This window comes from Odocoileus virginianus, chromosome 21 (genome assembly GCF_023699985.2).
Source record: "Odocoileus virginianus isolate 20LAN1187 ecotype Illinois chromosome 21, Ovbor_1.2, whole genome shotgun sequence".
Taxonomy (NCBI): domain Eukaryota; kingdom Metazoa; phylum Chordata; class Mammalia; order Artiodactyla; family Cervidae; genus Odocoileus; species Odocoileus virginianus.
This window is the reverse complement of record NC_069694.1, coordinates 1,342,590-1,363,185: the sequence shown is the minus strand read 5'-3', so window position 1 is coordinate 1,363,185 and position 20,596 is coordinate 1,342,590. Positions and strand designations below refer to the sequence as shown.

The 20,596-nt window shown below is 41.3% G+C and overlaps 1 protein-coding gene across 1 annotated transcript in view; it reads right to left on the bottom strand.

The window, feature by feature from the left end:
* Positions 1-20,596, bottom strand: part of GABRA4 (gamma-aminobutyric acid type A receptor subunit alpha4) — a 233,124-nt gene that overhangs the window by 28,947 nt on the left and 183,581 nt on the right. Inside the window, exon 9 of the mRNA XM_070451941.1 lies at positions 18,832-18,895. Within this exon, the coding sequence (XP_070308042.1) occupies positions 18,832-18,895 (64 nt within the window). The remainder of the gene's footprint in view (positions 1-18,831; positions 18,896-20,596) is intronic.

Genomic DNA, 20,596 nt, shown 5'->3' with positions numbered 1-20,596 from the left:
GTCACACACCTGCTCGTCCCTCACGTCCCCTCCTTCTGAGACACACCTGCTCGTCCCTCACGTCCCCTCCTTCTGAGACACACCTGCTCGTCCCTCACGTCCCCTCCCTCTGAGACACACCTGCTCTTCCCTCACGTCCCCTCCTTCTGAGACTCACCTGCTCGTCCCTCACGTTACCTCCTTCTGAGACACACCTGCTCGTCCCTCACGTCCCCTCCTTCTGAGACTCACCTGCTCGTTCCTCACGTCCCCTCCTTCTGAGACTCACCTGCTCGTCCCTCACGGGCCCTCCTTCTGTCACACACCTGCTTGGCCCTCACGTCCCCTCCTTCTGAGACACACCTGCTCGTCTCTCACGTCCCCTCCTTCTGTCACACACCTGCTCGTCCCTCACGGCCCCTCCTTCTGAGACTCACCTGCTCGTCCCTCACGGCCCCTCCTTCTGTCACACACCTGCTCGTCCCTCACGGCCCCTCCTTCTGAGACACATCTGCTCGTCCCTCACGGCCCCTCCTTCTGAGACACACCTGCTCGTCCCTCACGTCCCCTCCTTCTGAGACTCACCTGCTCGTCCCTCACGGCCCCTCCTTCTGAGACACACCTGCTCGTCCCTCACGTCCCCTCCTTCTGTCACACACCTGCTCGTCCCTCACGGCCCCTCCTTCTGAGACACACCTGCTCGTCCCTCACGTCCCCTCCTTCTGAGACACACCTGCTCGTCCCTCACGTCCCCTCCTTCTGAGACACACCTGCTCGTCCCTCACGTCCCCTCCTTCTGAGACTCACCTGCTCGTCCCTCACGTCCCCTCCTTCTGAGACACACCTGCTCGTCCCTCACGTCCCCTCCTTCTGATACACACCTGCTCGTCCCTCACGGCCCCTCCTTCTGAGACACACCTGCTCGTCCCTCACGTCCCGTCCTTCTCAGACACACCTTCTCGTCCCTCACGTCCCGTCCTTCTGAGACACACCTGCTCGTCCCTCACGTCCCCTCCTTCTGAGACTCACCTGCTCGTCCCTCACGGCCCCTCCTTCTGTCACACACCTGCTTGGCCCTCACGTCCCCTCCTTCTGAGACACACCTGCTCGTCCCTCTCGGCCCCACCTTCTGAGACACACCTGCTCGTCCCTCACGTCCCCTCCTTCTGAGACTCACCTGCTCGGCCCTCACGTCCCCTCCTTCTGTCACACACCTGCTCGTCCCTCACGTCCCCTCCTTCTGAGACACACCTGCTCGTCCCTCACGGCCCCTCCTTCTGTCACACACCTGCTTGGCCCTCACGTCCCCTCCTTCTGAGACACACCTGCTCGTCCCTCACGTCCCCTCCTTCTGAGCCACACCTGCTCGTCCCTCACGTCCCCTCCTTCTGAGACACACCTGCTCGTCCCTCACGTCCCCTCCTTCTGAGACACACCTGCTCGTCCCTCACGTCCCCTCCTTCTGAGACTCACCTGCTCGTCACTCACGGCCCCTCCTTCTGAGACACACCTGCTCGTCCCTCACGTCCCCTCCTTCTGAGACACACCTGCTCGTCCCTCACGTGCCCTCCTTCTGTCACACACCTGCTCGTCCCTCACGTCCCCTCCTTCTGTCACACACCTGCTCGTCCCTCACGTCCCCTCCTTCTGTCACACGCCTGCTCGTCCCTCACGTCCCCTCCTCTGAGACATACCTGCTCGTCCCTCACGGCCCCTCCTTCTGAGACTCACCTGCTCGTCCCTCACGTCCCCTCCTTCTGAGACTCACCTGCTCGTCCCTCACGTCCCCTCCTTCTGTCACACACCTGCTCGTCCCTCACGGCCCCTCCTTCTGTCACACACCTGCTCGTCCCTCACGTCCCCTCCTTCTGAGACTCACCTGCTCGTCCCTCACGTCCCCTCCTTTTGAGACACACCTGCTCGTCCCTCACGTCCCCTCTCTGATACACACCTGCTCTTCCCTTGTGTCTCCTCTATTCTGAAATCCCCGTCTGACCTGATCCTTTCCTCTTCTCGCATCCTATCACTCGTGAATATAAACTCTAGCTGATAATAAACTCTCGAGAGTAGTGAAGAGACTATTTTTCCTAAGTTTGATCTTAACTCCAAAAGGAAAATAGTTTAAATGCATCAGAGATTTAACTACATGTAAAATTTACACTTTGTCTATTCAATTCACACAGAAAGTTATTCACTCAGAAACACAAGGCATTATATGATAATTCAGGTAGGTTATTTTCACTTGGAAATATAAATAAAGAGGTACCATTTAAATGTCAATTATGCAACTGATATTTCTATTTCTTTGAAATAAAATTAGACTTCTGCAACTTTTAATATTCTAACTCGTTGCTTCAATTACATAATTAGCCCTACTCTACATATTATGTGATACCACTTGATACTTAAAAATATACGGAAAATATACATGGTTTGTTAGTCATTCTTTCTTACTATTGATGAAAACGAGTAATACAAGACAAGCTATATTATTTACAGGAGAGTACCAAAAGGACTTCCAGTATGTCATGCAAAGCCTATGTTATAAGACTGCATTTTGCAAACCAGAATATTGGGCCTTCTGGAGCCAAATTTTGGCACCATAGTGCCATGTATTGTTAAAGGGATCATCTCTATTCAGTTTGGTGCTCTAATGCGATTATGAAAAGTCACTGTACTTTAGGATGACTTTAAGTCTTTCATCATGGAAATTATAATGTCCATTTTTCAGAATCTTATATTTCCCTCAAATATATTGCACACAACTGTGCACTATTTTTATTAGCATAATCTCTTACTGTTCAGTAATAAATATGTTATTTAAATGCTTTGGTCTAATTGGGTCATACTGCAATGAACAGCCCCGTGCATTACGTACCAATGTACAATACGAAGCTCCTGAATAATGTCATTTTCTCCACATACAAAGTAAAATCTGTTACAGCAGTAAGATACATAGAGAGCCAAAACCTTCCATTATTTATGAGTTCTGCAAAAACAGTAGATGCGCTTCAATGAGGAAAAAGTAAGACAAATTAGAACAGAACTTTAGAGATAGATTTTGGCTCAACACAAGGAAGAGAATTATAAACATTAAAGCTATCTTATGAGGAAATAAGAACCTTGGGAGGTAATGAGATCCCTGTTTTCTGAAGTGTTAAAAGAAGCTTGAAGTTGGTGGAAAATCCAAGCACTAAACAGGACAATGGCTATCATTATTTCCAAGTTGTGGCAAAAGACAAGCTGCAATTATTGGCAATTTTAGAAAACACAGTAGAATATTTATTTTAACTGGAGAAAACTTATCCAAAGATATATTTACTTCCCATTAGGAATTCTCCTGTGCCCTGAAGATAAAGCAGTGCTACAAGAGAAAAGACTCTGAAACCTTCTCACAGGGACACGAGGAATGAGGGGTGGGTGCAGCAGTACAGTGTAGCACAGATTATGTATCTGTGTTTAAAAATCAAGACTAGATGAGGCCATCAAATGAGTGCAGTGAAAGGAGTGAAATTCTTAGGAACTGAGCCCAGGCTCGTGTTACCATTAGAAGGATGGCCAGATGAAGAAAAACGGATACAAGAGACTGAGAAAAAGCTACCACTGAATAACAAAATAGAAGAGTGTATTCAACTGGAAACTAAGTATAGGAGGAATTTCAAGGAGAAGAGAGTTATTATTTGTGTCAAATGTCAATAATAAGCTAATGGGTACTGACAAATGACAACTGGATTTAGGAATTTGGAAGCGTTTGGACTGAACACAAAGAAACTTCAGTGTGAAATAAGAGTGATAGCTTGAATGTGATGGTTTTAAGCCAATGTGGAAGAAGTGCAATTGAATACAACCAGTATGGATTACTCAAGAGAAATTCTGCTTTTAACAAAGAACAGATAAATGAACCAGTGACTGAAGGGTAAACTGAGGTAAAGAGAATGTGTGCCCATGTGTATGCATGCACATGTGTTTTAAATAACAGAAAATAATAGAATTTATGTCTTCTAACTGGGAATGATCCAGTAGGGAGAGAGAGAGAGAGGAAAACACTAGTGCAGGAAAGGAGGGGATTTGCGAGAACAAGGTCTCCAACTAGACAAGAGCAGAGGGGCCCTGGGCACCCACGGAGGGGCTGGCCCCAGAACGGCCACAGAAAACTCATCTGTGTCGTAAGAGTGCAGACAGAATACGTGGGTAACAGATGCTGCCAGGGAGGAACTGCAGTGTTCTCAAGAAAGGAACAGGGCTGTAAAGGCAGAAGCAGTAGACGAGGAAACACAGAATATCATGTAGAGCAAGGCATTGCAGGGCTTCAGTTCCTGGGTTCAGTCCTCAAACAGCCATTGCCTAAAAGATATGCAGAGCACATTATGAGAAACACTAGGCTGGATGAAGCACAAGCTGGAATCAAGACTGCCGGAGAAATATCAACAACCTCAGGTGTGCAGATGACACCACCCTTATGGAAGAAAGCGAAGAAGAACTAAAGAGCTTCTTGATCAAAGTGAAAGAGGAGAGTGAAAAAGTTGGCTTAAAGCTCAACATTCAGAAAACTAAGATCATGGCATCACTTCATGGCAAATAGATGGGGAAACAGTGGCAGACGTTATTTTGGGGGGCTCCAAAATCACTGCAGATAGTGACTGCAGGCAAGAAATTAAAAGATGTTTGCTCCTTGGAAGAAACATTATGACCAACCCACACACCATATTAAAAAGCGGGGACATTACTTTGCAAACAAAGGTCCATCTAGTCAAAGCTGTGGTCTTTCCAGTAGTTGTGTATGTATGTGAGAGTTGGACTCTAAAGAAAGCTGAGAGCCGAAGAATTGATGCCTTTGAACTATGGTGTTGGAGAAGACTCTTGAGAGTCCCTTGGACTGCAAGGAGATCCAACCAGTCCATCGTGAAGGAGATCAGTCCTGAATATTCATTGGAAGGATAGATGTTGAAGCTAAGACCCCCAATACTTTGGCCACCTGATGCAAAGAGTTGACTCATTTGAAAAGACCCTGATGCTGGGCAGGAGGAAAAGGGAAGGACAGAGGATGAGGTGGTTGGATGGTATCACCAACTCAATGGACATGAGTTTGAGTAAACTCCAGGAGTTGGTGATGGACAGGGAGGCCTGGCACGCTGCAGTCCATGAGTTCACAAAGAGTTGGACACAACTGAGTGACCGCACCAAACTGAACAGAACTGTATCTTGCCATCATTCCTACTCTTTGGGACCCCATAGTACAGCTACAGGCCCACCAAGCTCCTCTGTTCATGGAAATCTCCAGGGTAGAATATTGGCATGGGTAGCTATTTCCTTTTCCAGAAGGCCTTCCTGACCCAGGGATCAAATCTGGGTCTCCCGCATTGCAGGAAGATTCTTTACCATCTGAGTCACAGCATTGTGGGTTTTTTTAAAACCTCCATTTCCTCAGTGGTAGATGAAGATAATACTGGCACCAAATGAATAACACTGAAAAGGATTAAATGACATAGCAATCTATTTTGCAATATATTCTCAACGAAATATAAGCTCTTTGAGGACATGGATTTCCATCATTTTTCCTTTTTTATGTTATGTTCCTAGTTCTTAAATGTCCAAAACTTAGTAGGCACAGAACTAATGAATAAATAACACCTGAAAAGTGCTTACATAGTACCTGACATACAATAAGTATTCAAAAAGGGTGACCTATTACTATTATCACCAGTTACTAATTTTAACACTATCTTCATTAATTCAGAGTGAAATGATTCTTTCCCACAACAAAGACAAGGGACCTTCCCTGTGGTTAAAGCAGCTATGAGGTGAGGGGAGAGCAGGTGTTAGAGACGTGATCAAAAAATCAAATTTTGTAATAGATTGAAAAGGTTCAGACTCTTTTCTCAGGAGTATCCATGAACAAAGCTAAAACCTTTCCTATCACTATCCTTACTGTTTGTATTTCTTCTAAAGGGATTTACAAAATCTGCTATTTTCATTAATTTTTCTCTCTCAATATAAAGTAACCATGACAATAACTTGCATTTGGCAAAGCGAGTTGTATTCTGAATTCTCTGTGCTATCAGTATTTTCTCCTAGTAATACCATAGTTACAGGTAAATGCATGCAAATCTTAAGTTCCACTATTTTTCATGACTACCCTACCAAAATATGTGTTTACTAGCAGAACAAGAAAAATAAGCACTATATATCAAATTCAATTATGAATGACATACTTAAAACAGCTTGCCACTGTAACACTCAAATTTTAAAATGTGTGGTGTTAATGTGTGAGATGAAGCATATAGAATTAGTAGACATTTTTAAATATCACTTACATCTTGCATATTTAATCACATCAGCTGATGATCCATTGAATAGTTTGATATATCAATTAGCTCCATCAGCATTAAGATATTTGCTAGTATTTATAGCATCTGTTAATTCAGCTAGGAGAATAATCAGTGAAACCAAACTTTCACTGTAGCAGTTCAATGGTCCCTGTGCCTATTTTATTAAATTACAAGACTCATTCTTCTTATGTAACAATATTTTATGCAGTAGCATGTGCTCTCATTCAACAACATTACATTTTTATAACTGTATACATTCAAAAATACTATATCACACACAAGATAATACTCTTGCATTGTAGATACTGGAAATATTTACATTCATTGATATAATTTTTTAGACCAAAAAAAATGGCTTTTACCAAGAAGAATTAAATAACCATTCACTTAAGAAGCCAAAAATGTTTATTTGATAACCAATACTACTAGCTATATTTCATCTAAAATTTATATGTCAAAACTGTGATTAGAAATTTATTTACATTATCACATCTAATTCTCACATTACCCAAAGAGGCAATGTTATTCCCAAGTCACATACAAAGATCTAAACAGACATTTCTCCAAAGAAGACATACAGATGGCCAACAAACACATGAAAAGATGCTCAATATCCCTCATTATCAGAGAAATGCAAATCAAAACCTCAATGAGGTACCATTACATGCCAGTCAGAATGGTTGCTATCCAAAAGTCTATAAGCAATAAATGCTTGAGAGGGTGTGGAGAAAAGGGAACCCTCTTATACTGCTGGTGGGAATGCAAACTAGTACAGCCACTATGGAGAACAGTATGGAGATTCCTTAAAAAACTGGAAATAGAACTGCCATATGACCCAGCAATCCCACTCCTGGGCATACACACCGAGGAAACCAGATCTGAAAGAGACACGTGCACCCCAATGTTCATCACAGCACTGTTTATAATAGCCAGGACATGGAAGCAACCTAGATGCCCATCAGCAGACAAATGGATAAGAAAGCTGTGGTACATATACACCATGGAATATTACTCAGCCATTAAAAAGAATTTATTTGAACCAGTTCTAATGAGGTGGATGAAACTGGAGCCCATTATACAGAGTGAAGTAAGCCAGAAAGAAAAACACCAATACAGTATACTAACACATATATATGGAATTTAGAAAGATGGTAACGATAACCCTATATGCAAGACAGAAAAAGAGACACAGATGTATAGAACAGACTTTTGGACTCTATGGGAGAAGGCGAGGGTGGGATGTTTCAAGAGAACAGCATCGAAACATGTATATTAACAAGTGTGAAACAAATCGCCAGTCCAGATTGGATGCATGAGACAAGCGCTCGGGGCTGGTGCACTGGGAAGACCCAGAGGGATGGTGGTGGGGAGGGAGGTGGGAGGGGGGTTGGGGATGGGGAACACATGTAACTCCACGGCTGATTCATGTCAATGTATGGCAAAAACCACTACAATAATGTAAAGTAATTAGCCTCCAACTAATAAAAATAATTGGGGAAAAAATAAAATAAAAATGTAATAAGCATGATTAGGGTCAACAATTTACCCCTGGTTACATGGCTCGCACATGGTAAATCCAATAATCAAACAGCTTTCCCTAAAGCCAAAACTCATGTGCTATGTCTGTAACCATTATATTCTGTGTTGTCACGTCCTGAAGTAAAGAGTAGATTATGAGATATAGAAATGAATGACAGTCTCTGACTCACTGTGTGGTAGGGGGACAAAGAACATAAAACCAAAAATTGCAGAATGAATATAATAAATTACTCTAAGGAAAAAGTACAGAATTATTCAGGCATATAATCTCTGGCAGAATCTGGTTGGTTCCCTAAGAATTAAAACATCAGATCTGTGATTACCTATACCTGAAACATAAACACAACCCTAATTGTTTTGAGTTTTCTTTGTCTTCAGGTTAGCATGCTTACACAGCTATGTGCTATATAGAGACCCTCTTTTGCTCCCATTTATCATCTAGTTGAACAACTGCAAAATCTTTGTTTATACATTGTAAGTAATTTGGAGGCAATCCTTATTCATCTTCTCTATAAAATTAATAAAATTAAAATAGTGCATTACTCCAGAACTTCATATCATTTTTACTATGTTAAGTCAATGTCTTCATTTATTACACTTAGGAAAATAAACTTATAAAACATATGAAAATATTTTTACTGTAAATTATCCCTGCAAAGGAGATTTTACAGCTTATGATGAATTTCAATATGATAGGCAAAGGATGACTATTATCATTTTGAAATTAGAAACAGTCACCCAGTAACAGCCAGATTTGCTTATCAATAGCTCAGATCATATGTTCAACCATACAGCTAGGAGAACAGACTTTCTATTGGTGGGCAGCAAGGAAAAGAGGGAGACACAAAGGAAACATCCTGAGGAAGCAAAAATAATAGCTACTACAGTCCAGTCCTTGGATGCCTAATATTTAATATACTTCTTTCTCCCCACATTTATCACAGGAGTAAGCACAGACCCAAACTAAGCCAACCAGATTCTCCCCTCCAGAAATGTTATTCTCTGGAAAAACACACACACAGAGAAACCAAAATTAGAGCTGAGATTCTGATGACAGTGCCTTAGAGATTCAGTCAGCATCACCTACTGTAGACAAAAACAGAACTGCTCTAGTTTCTGAACATCTCAAGGCTTGGTTTTCAAGTCTTCCCTTCAATCCTTTCCTACATATTCTGTGTTTAGTTCAGTTCAGTCACTCAGTCATTTTCGACTCTCTGCGACCACATGGACTACAGCATGCCAGGCTTCCCTGTCCATCACCAGTTCTGTGTTCAACTTAGTTTTTTTTGCACTACTAAAACAGTTATAAGTTCTAACCTGGTACCTCAAGTGGGATTCATGAAAAGACTAGGGAACCCAAGGCCTTGGTCCACTACATCCCTTGTTCCACTGTGAAGTGAAACAGAAGATGAAAGATGATTTGTATGGAATATTCTGACAATATTTAGAACATTCAGGAAATCCATGAATAATGGATCTGACAGAAACATTATAGGTAGGAAAACAAAAGCAAATTCAAAGTACGTATTTTTGAGGTTGTAGACTGTTGTCATTTTAAAATGAAAGAAATTTGATGTAGCTGACCCATAACTAGGTAGCTGGCTGATCTCCTAGAAAAATCATTTCATATTAGGGCCCTGATGCTTGTCAACAATTTGGGAAAATTAGGCACTCTCAGTGGATGTAGCCAGGTCAGTCTGGGTAAGGGGGAAGTCCATATTACTGAGCACACCAGTGTCTCCATACTCATTTTGTTTTTCCACTTTGTAAATGAGCCTACTGATAAACCCCGAGGTGACAAAGGAAGCAGAATGACTGCACCTACAAAGTAGGTCATTCTATTTACCTTTCTTTGAAGCAGGGTCTTACTAATGAAAAGTCACATATATCGGGGATATTTAATGAGATCACTCACATTTTGTGTGCAAATAATATGAAACAAGCTAAAAAATAAATTACCGATATACTTCACTGGGAAGGTTAGAAATGCTACCTATATCAGACATAGTGGTAAGATAGAAATGCCAGGTCTCAGAATTTGTTAGCTTTGCTTCTCTCCTTAGTTTCCTCACTCTTTATCTTTTCTACTAATGGTTGGAATCCTCTCTCTGGCAGAGGACATGACTGAGACAATATCATAACTTATCTTCTATTTCCCAGTGTTTGTATATAGCATCTCATTCAACATTAAAAATGTCCTCATTGTAATCACAGCCAGATCCCCAGTACCTGACAAGCCTCCTACACTATCAGCTTACCGTGAAGAAGAGCAGTCCCCTCAGAACCTCGTGGAGCAGAGTGGTAAAATACAAAGAAGATGGTGCCAGTATCAGCCAAGCTGATACTGGGTAGACAAAAATAGAATTGTGGATTAAAAAACATACTACACTGCAAAGTATAAAGTACCATATAAATTTAGGCTTACTCTCACACCCATCCATGACTACTGGAAAAGCCATAGCTTTGACTATACGGACCTTTATTGACAAATGGTGTCTCTGCTTTTTAATACACTGTTTAGTTTTGTCATAGCTATTCTTCCAGGGAGCAAGCGTCTTTTAATTTCATGGCTGCAGTCACTGTCCACGTTGATTTTGGAGCCCAAGAAAATGAAATGTGGAAGGATTGATGCTGAAGCTGAGCTCCACCTGATGAGATGAGCTGACTCACTGGAAAAAAACCTGATGCTGGGAAAGACTGAAAGCAAGAGGAGAAGGGGGCGATAGAGAATGAGATGGTTGGATGGCATCACTGTTGCTGTGAACAACAGCAGCTGTATAAATTCAGGCTTGGGCAGTAAGGTAGTCAGCATCGCCGACTCAATGGACATGAGTCTAAGGACGCTCCGGGGGGCAGTGGGGGACAGAGGGGCTGCGGTGGTGCAGTCTGTGGGACTGCAGAGTCAGGCTCAGCCTAGCGGCTGCGCAACAACAGCAAAGACGGAGCAGACGCGCACAAATAGAATGAGCTGTGCGGATCAAGTGAACGATCTGTTTCTAGGTATGAAAAACCGGGCCTGGTGCACTGGGAAGACCCAGAGGGATCGGGTGGAAACGGAGGTGGGAGGAGGGACCGGGATGGGGAATACATGCAAATCCATGGCTAATTCATTTCAATGTATGACAAAAACCATTGCAATGATGTAAAGTAATTAGCCTCCAACTAATAAAAATAAATGGAAAAAAAAAAGAAAAAAGAATAACCAACTGGAGTAGAATTTTCAACTCCAAGATCTACGTTAGATATACAAGGATCAGTTAGACCATGACAGGCTGTAATTCTCATGACTCAATGGGTATCTTATCCATATACCTTCCCTTCTCCAGGGGATCTTCCCAACCCAGGGATCGAACCCAGGTCTCCTGCATTGCAGGCAGTTTCCTTACCATCTGAGCCACCAGGGAAGCCCAATATAATATGCTTATTAAGGTACATGAAAAGAATTTGGCATAAAATTATAAACATAAAAGAAATAAAAAATATTGCAATAAATTTTCAGAATCTATTACTCTGATTTTTAAAAATATATTTCAGTAGAATTAAAAATCATCAGTTAAGGCACATATTTTATCACTTTATGTCTCACTGCTTGTGCAGCTTTCTGATTCTCCAATTAGTACAGCTTCACTCACATGCTCATTAAATAAGTGGATGATACATTGTTAAGGAAAGTTATACCCATCACTGATTCGGAAAATACTACCAAAGGTGTAGAACTAATACAATGCTGCTTTCCTAAGAAATCTATCCTCTTGCTGGGAAACAAACATACATGAATTCCATAAAATCTAATGCAGCCATTTGTGTAGAAATTCCTCCACAGTTAAATTTTTAAAAATTAGATTTCTTCTTCTCGCTCCATACTTGGAAGTCCACTTGCTCTCCATTCATCACCACATTCTACCCAAATTACAGCAATAGCAAATATGTTAAGATAATAATCATAGAGAAAGGAAAAAGGAAAGCCTTGGGTGGAGGGTTCTTCTTCACCTAACCGCATGCACGGAGCAGAAGAGCGGTGGCCTGTGAGAAGAGAGCCTGTTACTACACAGAAACCCTGCCCAGAAGGAAACAGGGCTTTCCCAGCTACCAATCTGATTAACACTTCCTCTTCCAGAAACAAATAAAGGAAATAAACAGGAAAAAATTCCATTTTATACCAATTCTTAACACTGGGGAGAAAAATAGAAATAATCTATGTAAAGTGCCTACCAAAGTGACCACACACAATAAAGAATTACTAGATGGAAGCAATTAGATCTTTTTGAAATTCAAAATTGTTCATTAGTTTTATTTTCATGGTTAAGAGAAAATACACATTCCTTGGGAAAAAAAATTTTAAATGCAAGAGAACAAAAAAGAATAAAGCTGAAAACTGCTGAATTACCACTAAATGGACTACTTAGCCATAACCACTGGTGTAACATGGGTATGCATCTTGTCAATCATATTCTTTGTAAACTGTATTTTGCATCTAAATATATATTTCATTTTCTAATGTCAATATCAACATCACTTTAATGCTCATGTACCCATGCAGTACATCCTTTTACAGATGTAACTTTATTTGAATTCTCTCTCATTACTGAGCACTAATAGCTATGCCTTTTTTCTAATAAGTGACTCAGTGATAGGCATGCCAAGCCGTGCATGCTAAGTCTCTTCTGCTGTGTCCCACTCTTTATGACCCTGTGGACTGTAGCCCACCAGGCTCCTCTGTCCATGGGACTTCCCAGGCAAGAATACTGGAGTGGACTGGTGATAGACATAAATGTAACTAAATACTAGTGTGTTTGATTGTTTGGAGGAAACAAATCCTCCAAATTTATTGGGTAGCTATAACTACAATTATTTTTCTCATCTATAATAGTCATTTGTTCAATATCTGTCTGGCAAGTACATTTTTGAGAACTTCAGCTATATTTTCTCTTTTCTCTTCCCTCATTTTGCTGAGATAATCTGGCTTTGTAATTCTCCCCCTCAGGGTTTACATCTGGGTAGAAAATAGAAGCAACCTAAGAAGCCTGTCCTTTATAAAAAGCCTAAAATCACTGAGGAGACTATATGAGATACCCTAGGTTGGAAAACATTAAGGTAAGAATACCTGCTTGTAGAAAAAGCTGTTTGTAGCCATAAAATTAAAAGACGCTTGCTCTTTGGAAGAAAAGTTATGACCAACCTAGATAGCATATTAAAAAGCAGAGACATTGCAAACAAAGGTCCGTCTAGTCAAAGCTGTGGTTTTACCAGTAGCCATGTATGGATGTGAGAGTTGGACTCTAAAAAAAGCTCAGTGCCGAAAAATTGATGCTTTTGAACTGTGGTGTTGGATAAGACTCTTGAGAGTCCCTTGGACTTCTTGGAGATCCAACCGGTCCATCCTAAAGGAAATCAGTCCTGAATATTCATTTGAAGAACTGATGCTGAAGTTTAAACTCTAATCTTTTGGCCACCTGATGTGAAGAACTGACTCCTTGGAAAAGACCCTGAAGCTGGGAAAGACTGAAGGCAGGAGGAGAAGGGGACAACAGAGGATGAGATGGTTGGACGGCATCACTGACTCAATGGACGTGAGTTTGAGTAAACTCCAGGAATTGGCGATGGATAGGGTGGCTTGGCGTGCTGCAGTCCATGGGGTTGCAAAGAGTCGGACACCACTGAGCAATGAGGTAACTTTGGTATTATAGACCATAGTTGGTCCCCAAGGTGACCATATCTAAGAGGGTATTGTTGCAGGACAGCATACCTTAGAAATTTGAATCCTCGAAAAATATATGAAAACAGATAAAGTTTCTGGATTTCAAGTGTTTGCTGTGGGCTTGGAAAGGAAGATGATACTAACAATAATGACAAAGAGACCAGTCAGAAAATCTTTCGTTTTCTAGTAAGTGCAAATTCTCCTTTTTGATGTTAGGAGGGAACAATGTGCATGCGTACTCGGTCACGTCCAACTCTTTGTGATCTCATGGACCCTGGCCCACCAGGCTCCTCTGCCCATGGGATTCTCCAGGCAAGAATATTGGAGTGGGTTGCCATTTCCTCCTCCAGGGGCTCTTCCCAACCCAGGGAGCAAAGGTCTCCTGCATGGCAGGCGGATTCTTTACCACTGGGTCATCTGGGAAGCCATAGGAGGAAATGGGAATTCAATAAAAACTGACAAAGTATTTCCTAGCAGAATGTCTGAAACATTGTAGCCACTCAATATTTATTAAGCTGAATTAGAAAGTGAAAATACAATGGGAATACTGGTGGGGTGTTGAGGGGATATATTAATTGTAGCTTAGGGGATACCAAAGAGATTTCATCGAAGAGAAACCGTCTGAGATGAAAATCGTAGAAGGCAGTGTCTGGCTGAGCCAGATGTCAGTAGAAGCAGAACTCAGTGCCTGCTCGGCAGGACTTCACTAAACCGCAGGGAAGCTAGAAATGAATCTGAAAGTACTTTCACACCCTGCACTGGCTCAATGCACCTGGTGTCCTCCCTGTTTTCCTTCCTGGGATTTTAGTTTACTCTAGTTTTAGTGGCTTCAACCTAGCCAGTTCCTGACCACCCAGGTAATTCCATCACTGGAAGTGTATCTTTCTCTTTTCAACACTCTTGAATGGCTTTTTAGTCCTGACATGTGTGACCTGTGATCCCCAAATCCTTTTTTTTTAACTCTCTCCCTCCTGCTTTTTAAAAACTACTGTGCTAAGAATATTTAACATGAGATCTACCCTCTTAACACATCTCTATGTGTACCACACAATATTGTTTGCATATGATATCAACTCTATTCTACAGCCATCTCTCTTATAGCTTAGGACTTCAGAGACAAGGCTTTCAACAAATTGAGCTGGGTACTTGGACTTAGAACACGCCCAAATTGTGAAAACAGAACAAACAAAAGCCCAGGAAAGAAAAGTAAAGGAAAAGTTGTAGAACAACACTGTAGAACAAAGTATCTGATAAGAGAGAAGCCCCCAATTCCATAGTTTAACATGTTCCATATTCTTGGTCACTTATATTCAGTCTAGTTATATTTAAATCAATACATATGAAACCAAGCAAGGCTGGATAGTACATAATACTTAAAAACTGAACTGAAAAACCAATTTTATTTCTATGTCATACAATAAAAACATTATACATAACAGATAACAAAATGCAAACGTTGCCTTTTGAGAGTTTTGATGAGATTAATGTGTCCTTGAAAAGATTTCTCCATTATTTAATGCTATTTTTTAAATACTGAAGAGTCATTTCTTAGCTAAAAAATCCATATCAAGTGAAATGGCTGTTTTTAAGGAGTCAAAAATCTAAAATAGGGAGTCAGAATTTCAAAACAGAGTTTCTAACCAGCATGCTTTGACCTAAATGATACTTTTTAGGATCCTAAGAATCACCAGGACTGATTGATTCTTGTCATGTTCATTAGTCAATAAAACTTACTAACAAAGTCACAAAAAATAATCTATTAGTAATCTATTAATAAATTCATATTGTTCCAATATGATCTAAATTCCAAATTGATCCAATATGTTCCAACTCTAATAATAAATTCATATTTTTCCAATTTACTGAAATGATGCTCCCTACCCCCCCCAAGAAAATGTGTTCATGGAGAATATGATTTTGCCTATTCCCAGGTGGTGCTAGTGGTAAAGAACCTGCCTCCCAATGCAAGAGAGACGTAAGAAATTTGGGTTCGAGCCCTGTGTCTGGAAGATCCCCTGGAGGAGGACATGGCAACCCACTCTAGTACTCTTGCCTGGAGAATCCCAGGGACAGAGAAGCCTGGTGGGCTGCAGTCCATCCGGGAGCAAAAAGCCGGACACGACTGAAGTGACTTAGCACACATACAGGCGCAAAGCAGAGAAAAGTGCTGACCTAACTCGGCCCACAAATGATCCAGGGAACAAAACTATTTATCCTCAGGGCTGCAGAGAGACTTCCGTGTGGAGGCTACCATTTCCAATAAGCACTGTGCTGACTCAGCTAGTTTCCCCAAATATCTGCTTTTCTATTTTCTGCTTTGGGTTCTAAGTCATCTCTGGTGTGTTCTAACTTAGTATTTGATTTCTGAACTTCACAAAGTTTTTTACTGTGAAGTTGAAGTTTAGTTAGAAAAACTTTACATGACTCTATTTCATGCCCTGTGAATCCAATCAACTCTCAAAAATTAGGTGGATGATTAGCTAGTGTATGGATTATCAAGGCTATTTACCTTTCTTCCTCTGGTTGCCTCTCCTTTAACTATTCAATTGTCTACTTGCATTTCTACCAGATAAGACTGAAATACAGAAAAGTCCAAAATAAGTAAACAAGACAACTGAATCAAAAAACAGATCAATACTGTGCCTCTCCTACCTGTTATGTAACTACTGTTAAAAACAATCATTACAAAAAGCAAAATCTCACAACAGAAAAACAGGCTTAAAAACTGTATTCTCTAGGAATGTTGAAATTGTTTATTGAATAAGAAAACCCTCTTGAGTTATCTGTCAATTTCATTGATCTAACAATGTTCACCATTACTCTGAAAACTCTAGAATGAACTATTGCCAGTGGGCAAACATTACTGTTCACAGCTTTAATAACGTCATGATCCTGAAACGCTGGGGAAAACTACACAAAAAGAAATGAAACAATGCGCTTCATCCAGTCCAAGGGGGCAACAATTGTCATCCAAATGAACCACTGAAGCTTAACCCCCTCACTTTTTCCTCTAAATACTAAGCTGAGCAAAAGAAGACTTGCAGCTTTTCAGTGTTGTTGCTGCTGTTTTCCTCTCTCTGTAAGCCCTGAATTGGTTTCTGTAAACTAGTTGTAACTATACTCTAGGGGAACTGCTTTTATAGATCCAATTAAAGCACATCCTACTAGTAGAAGTTCAGGTTTAGCAAGTGGAAAAGTGACACTTCTTGGCATTTTAAAGAAACCTGAGGAAAGTGAGGCCCTCTGTGTAGCTGTCTCTTAGTAACTAAAATAAACAAAGGTTATCATATATTTTGCGTCTAAAAACTATTTTTAGGTTTGTTTTAAAAGAGGTAGCAAAAATAGATATTGGTTTGGACCAATACTATATCTTAAAATCAGATATACTTTTGGTGAAAAGATGTAATGTCTTTAACTTTTGTGTCTGTCATCTGAGCATCCTTTATGCATTGTCTACTTACAATCAGGAACACTGGGACGTTTGAGGCAGAAACAGAGTAAACTATTTATCTGTCTTAGGTGTGTTCTTTGCGATTCTATTAACTTACTCTGCAAATATTTATTAAGCTCTGGCCTAAGGCTAAGTTCTATACATGACTCATAGTTTGTACCCTAAATGTATGGGTTTATTTCATTTGGAGGGGGCAGCTAAATAGCCCCTGAAGAGCCAGATTCCTGAATCTTCTAGGTATATATCTAAAATTTGTAGTGTTTTGAATAATATCTTGACCAGTAGTTTGGAGACTTCATGTTCAAAATTCGTATCACATATCTATCGTTTTATTATTGCTATGCTTGTCTTATTTGTGCTCCTCTTTCACTGTCACTACTTGATCCCAGATCAAGACTGTGCCATTTCAGACAAAGACAAACCGGGTATTCTCTGCCTTTGGTATCCCACTTCCCAATACATTTTAATTATTTTCAGCCCATGTCTGTTCTAGCTCCTTATATCCTCCTGGAATTTCTAATAAGCTCAGACTCTCACTATTCCTAACAAATCTGTCCAAAGAAAGCAATGCATTAGCAGTCTCAATAGGATCTGCTGAGATAAAGTCTACCAGGTGAGCTCTGGGCACATGCCTGACCATCTATTATGGTTCCATCTACCATGTGGAACCATCTATTATGCCCCCTCTATATTTATTAAAACACCCCATTTTTGTGTGGGAGACCTGGGTTCAATCCCTGGGTTTGGAAGATCCCCAGGAGAAGGGAAAGGCTACCCACTCCAGTATTCTGGCCTGGAGAATTTCATGGACTGTATAGTCCATGGGGTTACAAAGAGTCAGACATGACTGAGCGACTTTCACTTTTCACTGTCATTCTGGTTGCTTATTAAGCATCAAGCCCCAGCCTATTCTCATTTTTCTGTACTTTTTTTACCCTGAATGTCCTCAGTGAGAGTGTAATTCCATTGTACAAAAAAAGTTCAGTTTGTTTCAGAAGGATACTTCATCTCACCCTCAGTCCAATGGAAAAGAAAAAAAGTGAAAAGTGTCAGTCTCTCAGTTGTGTGAAACTCTATACTATGTATTAATTACCGAGTTTTTTGAGTAAAAATGCTTCCCCAGTGGCTCAGCAGTAAAGAATCTGCCTGCAATGCAGGAGACGTGGGTCTGATCCCTGGATGGGGAGGATCTCCTGGAGTAGGAAGTGGCAACCCACTGTAGTGTTCTTGCTGGGAAAACCCCACAGACAGAGTTGTTTAGTGAGCTACAGTCCATGGAGTCACTAGGAGTCTAACAAGCTGTGTGGCTGAGCGCCTGTTCGAGTGGAAACAGTATCAGGAAATACACATAATGTTTCATAGTTCTAACAACTTGATACTAGTTTGAACAAGAGTGGTGGATTTTAAGTAGATCTGTAGGTGAGTCTTGACTCACCTGCAGATATCCATTTGTCTCTTTTACTTCATGTTAGATAGGATAATCTAGTGAATGACACTGGGAGGTTCCTCTAGACTGCTTTATGGTTAGGTAGCTAGGAGCAAGTAGCTCTCCTTCTTCTAAATTAAACTCCCAAGGGGACCAGGAGCTTCCTAGATCCCAAAGGGCTGGGCATCTGGCTTTCTAACACTCAATTAAATGCCCAGCACCTAAGTCCAAACTGTCCACTTCTTCCCATGTAAAGCTGTTCTCACATTTGCCCTATAGAAAGAAAACAACAGCTGTTAAGAGTCCCTCTCCTGGAATCCAAACCCACGGAGCATCACAGCTGCACTCATACCCAAGCATTCCTTTTCACAGGACTCTGAAAGAACAAGAGACCTCTCTTTCTGCTTACCCTGCTGCCTGAATTCCAGCTTGCACCCAGGGATGGTTATTGGTATCACCCAAGTCTTCAGACACTGCAAGAAAAGATGATATGACAATTAACAGCTGTTTTCCACTCTGACTTTGGAACATACCAATGAAATGCAATAACCCTGTTCAAACGCATACAAAGAGCACCTCAAATTCCCCAATATTTCAGCTATCACAAAGATCCAGTGAAACATGCGGGATTAACTTCCAGAAGTAGGTTTAAACATGAGAGTCAGAACTCCTACGTGTGCTTGATAGATCAGGGATCCTTTAAGAGGTCAAATACTTTGCTTAGAACCTTCCAGTTTCCCAGTCAGATTGTCTTAAGACTGTGACCTTCAGACACTTAAACAAGAATCTAGTAAGAGTCTTGAATCTATACTGACCCAGAGATGTCACTGAAGTTGCTTCTATATTTTTGAACCAGGGGTTTTTGCAAGACATTCCCAAGACCTATAGTTCCTATCCCAGATTCTAAGAAGTCAAAGAGAATATGATTTATTAGACATTGTAATCTTTAATATATTGCATGCATGCATGCTATGCATATATGATAAGTCACCTCAGTCATGCCTGACTCTTCACAGCCCCATGCACTGTAGCCTGCCAGGCTCCTCTGTCCATGGGATTCTCCAGGCAAGAATACTGGAGTGGGTTGCCATTTCCTCCTCCAGGGGATCTTCCGATGCAGGGATCAAATCCACGTCTCTTACACTTCCTGCATTGGCAGGCAGGTTCTTTACCACTAGTACCACCCAGGAAGCCCCACGTTTTAATATATCACGTAACTCAAATGAAGCATTTGGCACAGCCATCACCCAAATCAGATTTTAAATACTCTTTAACATCCATTGCTCTACCAGATAGCAATGAGTTAGTCACTTTGGAAGTTTAGTGAATTTTCTAACCTTCACCATCCCATCTGACATAATCAGTTGAGAAGGCTGAGGAACAACCCAGGCCCTAAATTAAGTACTTAGTACTTTCGTTGCCTCTGAGCTTCCCATTTGTTTTCTTAACATAAAAGTATTGGGGCCTTTGCCAGGAAGATCAAAGAATTCATACAAAATTTGCCTCAGGAAGCTCTGAATATATCCCGTGTATGCACAGGTCTTTAGAGCTTAGAGCAGATACATTTATTCTAAGCACTGTGAGCTCCACACATGATGTTGATAGAGACAGCCCTTTCTGAATATAGTTCTTTCCTACGTTACGAGGAGCTCCTGACAGAATACAGAGAACACAGGCGTTACCTCCGTGTTAGAGCTGAGAGCTCGGTCTGGGACAGTCCCATTCGTCTGCTTGGAACAAGCCAGGCAGCTCTGTCAGTCTAGGGAGCCAGCGCTTAGATGGAGAGGAGAAGCCCAGGAGCTCAGATGACTGCTGCTGTTTCATTGCTACGGTTGTGTCCGGCTCTTCCGTGACCTGCATGAACTATATAGCCTGCCAGTTTCCTCTGCAAAAATACCGGAGTGGGTTGCAATTTTCTTCTCCAGGGGATCTTCTTGACCCAGGGATAAAATCTGCTTCTCCTACATTGCAGGTGGATTCTCTCTACTGAGCACCAGGGAAGCTCAAATGATTGTTAGGGTTGTATTAAGTGATTTTGACCACATGTTACATGGAAAAGTCTATTAGTTTAAAGGAGACATGCAGGAGTAGACAAGGGAATTAGGTTGAATATGCTGAAACATCTTGGAAAGTGTCCTTCAATATGACAAAAACTTGCTAATTTTAGCTAACTT